The sequence below is a fragment of the Varroa jacobsoni genome, unplaced genomic scaffold (assembly GCF_002532875.2).
Source record: "Varroa jacobsoni isolate VJ856 unplaced genomic scaffold, vjacob_1.0 scaffold_443, whole genome shotgun sequence".
In the NCBI taxonomy this organism is placed as follows: Eukaryota; Metazoa; Arthropoda; class Arachnida; order Mesostigmata; family Varroidae; genus Varroa; species Varroa jacobsoni.
Window position 1 is genome coordinate 70,915 of NW_019213345.1, and position 7,254 is coordinate 78,168.

The following is a 7,254-nucleotide window of genomic DNA, read 5'->3' on the forward strand; positions in this document are numbered from 1 at the left end:
GATTTCATTACTATCTGCGGCAAAATATAGATGAAATTGGTGACATGATTGCGGGTCGTGCACGTCGCGAAGAATTGCAAGGAAAGCAATATCTAGCTGGGTTTAGCTACTTGCTGGGTTTATGTTAGAATCTATGAATTTTATTGTATATTAACCGCTATGACCGATCATTGTGTCGTCATCGAACGTCAGCCGCAACGGTCCCGCTCAAAATCGTTATCGGCGTCGTCAGCGGCAACAGCAGCAGCGTCTCGTTTTTTTATCTGATAACACATCCATCTTTGTTTCTGTTAAGCGAATCCGTCCTAGGTTTAGTCTCTGTGTTGAGGCAAGTGAGGCAATAGCTTGCAAAACATCACTGCAATACGCTCTACGCGTCGGGACGCAACAAATCAACTAACGTTTGTAAAATAGGCAGTTAGACGTTCGATTCGAGGCGTTTGAGAAGTTCGAGTGTGTACTAAATAGGTACAACCGTCGGACCAATCTTTGCACCATTGGTGAAAATAATGATCTTGACTACACTAGTCGTGGTGATCACGACAATCGTAGAGATTGTACGCGTGATCGTGTTCCTACTTGTGTGCGAATAGGAGGCGAACGTACGGAAAAACGTAGTAATAGCACATTTTAGAGCGAGTGCTGTTAGTGTCCGTTAGTAGTATCGGTTTGTTCTTGCTGGAACCAACATAGAGCCCTATTCGAAGCTCTGGTGCAAATGCCTGATCTGTTTCCGTTCGTCCTTATGATGTGAGTGAGATTCTCCCTTCTGAGGAAGCCTGCATCGAACACCGCCGAATACACCATCCATTCATTCGAAAGCAGAAACGTTTGGCGGATTAATTGACGCTATGACGTTTTTCCCATGTGCGTAGATGTTAGAAGTGACAAGAGAAAACGCAACAGGAGAACGAGAAAACGTACGCCCCTTTTGCTATTTTCTACGCTGCGTAATGCAATTACCATATCGATGCCCATGAGTGATCGAACGCGATTGTTTCTACTAAAATGTGTCGGCGTCTATACGTGTCTAGACAACTGCGTATATGCACGCGACGTATGCGTGTCTTATACAGGAGGAGAAAGGCAAATCGGTGCCCTAATTGATGGCCACTATAGCTTCGGTGTACAAATATCTATTTCTGTTTTTATTTAGCGATAACTAAAGAAAAGAAGGGAAAAAATCAACAAGGGCACCGTGTGTAGCGACAGCAGAAGTGCATTATTCTTTATCGTAATAAAGTTAGGTGGCTTTTAATTAAACTGTATTGCCCCATTCAGTAATAATAAATACGTCCGACATAGTACGATAAATATGCGAATGTGAAACTCGGTCAGTGGGTGCTGACAAGGCAAACCCGCACTAAATTAGTATGATGAGAAATAACCATAACAATAGCATCCGCTACTAGAACTAGCAACAACTGTGATCGGAATAATATGAGGCTATACTGAACCGCCGCACATAATCTGTACGCTTTGCCAGACCTGTTTTGCTCGTCTTCCTTCTTGTCCTGGGATACGACGTAAAAGAGGCGTCGTAAACAGGCTCAAATGAGTGAAAATAGCAAATCCATAAGTGAAGCTTGGTCTTCAATTTTAGCGTATAAAAAAACACTGCATGAAAATATCTAGATCTGGAACAAACCTGGAACGAAGCACACAAATGACAATGATGATAGCTACTCTACATTCGGCTGGTTTGAAATAGAAAACAAACGGATAGATCACCGTAGTGAATTTGCGTAGCAATAGTAGATTATGCAGTCATGCACAGAATAAAGGAGTGAATGAATGGGTTCGTTAGACCACGACAACTAAGTCAAGCTGGAGCAGTCCATGACTGTTTTCGCCTTTCTTTTTCCCGCTAAAATAGAACACATTACCTGGGGTCATTTTTTTTTATGGAAAAAGAGTATAGTTGGATGCTTGCGGATCGCCAGCTTCTAAAACATCGAATCTTCTTTGCCGTCCTAAAACCTTTCTCTAGGTCCATTTTGCGCAATCCACTTCAGCACTCTCTGCACATCAAAGGGCAGTGTTCGAAGATTTATTAACCGTTAGAAGGGTAAAACCTATGGCCTCTGTCGTTGTCTTTATTGTCGGTATAAATAAAAAGATAGCGGAAATTAAGCTTTCCCAACATTGGTTCACTAAGGAGAATGGATAGACGACAATGATATAACAGACGACTGTTTTTCAGCCCGGCTTATCGAAGGGGCGTGACAAAAGTCTTGCCGAGACAATCATCGCATATTCGCTCTTTTAAAGCAATAAATTGATCGGACGCAAACGATGCTTTTTTTCCAGATACCCCCCAAAGATATTGTTGAAACCCGATTTTGTATATGATTCCAATCGATTTTTCGATTGGAATTGAGAATGGAGTAATAATTAAGCCGGCAGAAGCACTGAGAACGATTGTAATCGCAGTACACGAACTACTATTTTGGAATTTATCGTTAGAACTTTTCCTAAATGGCTACGGTACACACCTTATTCATACAAACTAATTAGATGAAATATCCCAATATAACGGCACAGTGTTGCATCATAGATGCGACAGGAAATTTGCGCGCATCGTCTCTATCCGGTCTTCAATACTAAATAGAAGAACACATCGAGAAGAGACATCGACCAAGTTCTGTACGGAGAGCCACTATTTATTATAACATAATTAAATCGATATAATTATAGGTTAATCATGCGTTAGGAAACAAAGGTGGGTGCGATGTCTGCATAAATCGGCGGTTCGCGGCGGCCAGAGTCATCGACGATGACCATTTACGGCCACTGATGCTGCCGCATCGTGTGGGAACAGTATACGTACGTTGAGCTCAATGTGTCAATAGTCGGGAAAGCACTCAATGTTGGTGTTGTGAGAACAATTACCGTCAGCAGAATTGTCTATTTACGTTACATATAATTTAAGTGCTGTTTTCAAGATCCTGAACAAGTAGTAGGACATGAATAATCGCGCGTACATAACAAGCACAATGTGCTTATCAATAGGTCAATCGATAATTCGCTGATTGGATGTCGGCCAATATAAATAACGACGTTACGTTCGACGTGGGTTAACCGAACGGTTTTGGTACTTAGATAGGGTAGACGATACAAAGAAAAGCAAAACTATCTATCGGGAATCTAATTAGCTTCGAACTATACGAGGACACGTTATATAAGTATCTGGCAAAGCACATCTATTTACTACGTTCTTTTCTCTGTTAGTGTAATTGTTCGGTGTGTGTGCTTTCGGGACGACAGCGATATCGGTCGGGATTTTCGGACGAGTGCTGTTCAGGGATGTCAGAGGCTTTACTTTGCGGTTCTACCTAGCGGAAATAACTGACCTGTGTCTCAGTTAAGCTCAGCGATTGAGCCAGTTGCTTCCTCTCAGCACCGACGACGTAATGGTTCTTTTCGAAGGCGTGCTCCAATTTGAGTAGCTGGGACGGCGAGAAAGCAGTTCGAATTCGTTTCGGCTTCCGAAACGGGTGCAGTAGGAAGGAGGCAGCTTCGGGACCTGTAAGTTGAATGGTAGTCAATTATAATAATAAAATTGTGCCTGTTCCTGTGTGATATATTGTTGGTTAGTGGGCAAACGTATGTGTACGCATAGCCTGCGCGCTGGGCTGTTATGCCGCCGCTGCCCTTTTTTTGTTGTAGAAATTTTTGCAGTAAATAGATAGAGGACGATACGGAACATGTAGAAGTAGTTAAGAACGGCAAAATTGTATAGTTCGAATAGCAGCGGTAATCGAATCCTGGCTCGAAGATGGGCTATGTATTGTCGAATTTATGCGCAAAGTATCCCAGGAATCATTATTATTGTGAAGTTAAATGAAGATATATATATATATATGTGTACAATAGAACTAAATTTTTTTAGTTTCGTTGTTGCTGCCATTTGGCACTAAGCTCATAAATAACGTTTGCTTTGGAGTCTGCAAACTGACGATAGACGGGGAAAAACAACCCGCGAACTGTCACGAGGGAAGACTTTTTCTATGTCTGTTTATCTTCGCATGTTGTTTGTATCCATCTAACTTGTCCAGTCAATCTTTAACTTTAATTGAGGATAAGTTGATCAATTTTGTTTTTTCTTAAGTTCTAAATCTAATGTACGTTTTAGTCTGTGATTTTGCTTTACGCAAGCTAGCCTCCTCCTCAATGAGGTAACGACTGATGAAACAATCATTGCATCGCATTAATGAGTCAAATAAAGTGTTCCACTGTTCGATAAAAAGCGATTTGAGAGTTCGTACGAAATTACGTACCGCCATTGTGTTTTAGGAATTAAGCCGTTTAGTCTGCGGAGGCGGCGGCGGCGGCGGCGGCGGCGGCGGCCGCGGCCGCCTCATCACCACGTTGCATAGCTCACTGCGGCTGTATTTCCTAGGCGTTTCTATGATAACGCTACAACAGTAGACGACTAATCTCGCGACGCACGAACACTGCTTTGCTAGTTGCTACTGCTACGATATTTTGTCTCGTCACAGAATCCTACTGCTGTATGCTGTATAGATTGTCGATGGATACGATTCAGGTCTCGATAGTAATACTAATCATTATTATGACTATTAAAATTATCGCCAGTCGAGAGCGAAGTGGCGGCCGGCATGCCTCGCTAGGGAAACACACATCGATAATATAAGAAAACCAGAGCGTACGTCAAGAAACCCTTAATCTCTTTGTTGACGAAGGACAAAAGACTTGGACGTAACGGTATTTATAAACGATAGTCCGCAGTAAAACGACCGCACCTGTAGCAAGGCAAAGCAGCCGGCCTACAGAGAGACCGTAGCATGGACCTTCGAAAGCGGCCAGAATCGCCGTCGCTTCGTCGAATGCACGTCGTATTTACAGTCACGTTCAGGCCGCACGAGTATCAGCGGCATGATGAGCCGGCAACAGGCGAGAGTATCCAAACAGAAATCGAATCTATCTACGAGAGCTAGCAGAAATAGTTATATCTACAGTTACTATCAGAGACCCAGAGGCAAGTAGAAGGGAACGAACAACCGATCGCACGAACGGATCGTTACAAACGACCAATACGTGCATCAGTACAATGAAATATTATGATTATTTAATTATAGTTGACAGACAGCTAGTGGGTTGGTGAAGGAAGCACTGGGCGAGATAAACAAGAGAGACAGGAAAGTGGAACAACGAATCATCAGGTTCAAAAAACGACGGGACAAATGGTATTAGGTTGTCTAGCGATACGTAACGGAACTATGAATAAAAGTGATAAGTTTCTATCACAGTGACTGATATATTTACAAGCAAATGTGTAATGTCACGTATTATGATGACAAAAACGGTAGTAGTCGTCTCAACGGCGTTAATGATAGATGACTTGTGCGGCATTGACTTCATTGAACGTGTCACTTTTAGCAGCATCACCTCTGCATTGGCCGAGATCAATGGTAGATACTTGAAATAGACAGCTCATTGCTACGATAACAAGGATTCAACATGAAAAAAGAGTCTAACATTTTTGCTTATTTTTACTTTCTCAGCTTCTACTAACTGACACTTAGCATCGGCGAACGTCGTACACAGGCGCAGTACTAACAACTGTCGTACTGGCAACGATGAGCAACATGAATACCTTTCGATTACCTTCGCCATCTCCTTCAGCTCTCCACCCTCAGCCAAGAAATGTCGAACTAAAGAACATTTAACCACGATGTGATTTATCGCTTTTCAGTCGTCTGCCGGGAGTCGACCGAAGGGCTCTGCAGAAACAATACACTTGCAGCAAAACTCAATATACAAACGTACACATATATAGTCCGTGATGGCGGCAGCGGTAGAAAACATCATCCATAGACACTGATAAGAAAAAATGTCGAGACGTGTCCATCCACAAACGGTCGACGCGATAGCCTATAGGACCCACAGTAGGTAGACAACAGCGTACAACCCAGGCATCATAGTTATTAGCAGCAACGGCAGTAGCCCCAGCATATCTATGACAGCAATAGAACTAACAGCCGCATGGGCCTAACCTAAGGCCGTCGTGCTACTACTGATTATGGTAGCCGTCGCACCTCCACAAATTCCCATCGAAAACCTAGCGTCGTCTGTACGATGGCTATTCCAGTGCTACCAATATACTCTATATTTACCTCCTTTTGTTGCTTCTGCTGTTCTTGTTGTTGATACTCTTCCTCTAGCATGTAGCAGTGAGAAGAGAACTGATGAAAAAGGCCTCAGGACTCTTCATACGCAGTGAGACCGTAGGCAGGCCAGTACGCTAAAGCTGTCAGCTGGTATTTGGCCACCCGAAAATCGCGTCTCTTTTTGAAAAGGTGAGGCGTATAAAATGTTAAAACTAATGAAAAGCAGAGCCTACGCTTCTGATTGATAGCGGCGAAAAACACCAACAATGAGCACCGTCGGTGCCGGCCATGACGTTGCCGTCGCTCTGTTTATTGTCACTGTTGTCTAAACACAAACAACACCCCATTACAATAACAGTACCAACGGGAGCAATGATGATCATATTGATGACGATGCCGGTGACGATAATAATAGTGGTAGACAGAAATTTTGATAAAAAAAGCAAAGCGAGAAAAACGTAGATTTCAGGCATCGTTGCTGTCGACAACCAAATCTCTCAATGATTCGCTCGTACGTGTCTGCTACTAGACATAAATTTGATAATATTTGAAGATCTCTTGTGAGACAATATTTGAAAAGACAACCGTCCAGTTAATTCTTAGCTAACAAATAGGGTAAGTTGATCTGGCTTTGAACTTTTGACCGATAAATAGCTCGTGACTGGTTGTGTTGAGATCGAGAACTATCTTGTGCTCTACCTTTGTATTTACTTTCAAATAGTTCGATTGCGCTTCAGAGGCGTCCAGGGGGCTCTTAACGTTGTTGATTGCTAGTATTTAGCTTTTGCACTATATCAGCTTTTTAGAGGCCAGGCATCAGCAATAGAAGCTTTCAAACATCCCTGATAACAACGAAGCAATAACGTAGCAGCGGAGCCAGGAACGAATATACAGTAACTAAGTTAGCAGCAGTTAAGTATTCGGACTATCAGCGAATGTTATCTATGACATAAAAAACAACCTTGCACATTCCTGGCAGGTAAGTAAGGAAATCCTAGGCAATGGGCATATCTAAGTGGTGATGATTGAGGTGGCGATCAAAGGTTATTATCATTCGATTCCACATGTAACTTCCCCCCATACGATCTTTTTCACATTTGTCCTTCCTATGCGCCTTACT

General features: G+C 42.7%; 1 protein-coding gene across 1 annotated transcript in view; it reads right to left on the bottom strand.

Annotated features, from left to right (window-relative positions):
* The window catches only part of LOC111260475 (uncharacterized), an 85,582-nt gene that overhangs the window by 24,121 nt on the left and 54,207 nt on the right, over nt 1-7,254 (bottom strand). The window contains exon 2 of the mRNA XM_022833280.2: nt 3,354-3,526. Within this exon, the coding sequence (XP_022689015.1) occupies nt 3,354-3,526 (173 nt within the window). The remainder of the gene's footprint in view (nt 1-3,353; nt 3,527-7,254) is intronic.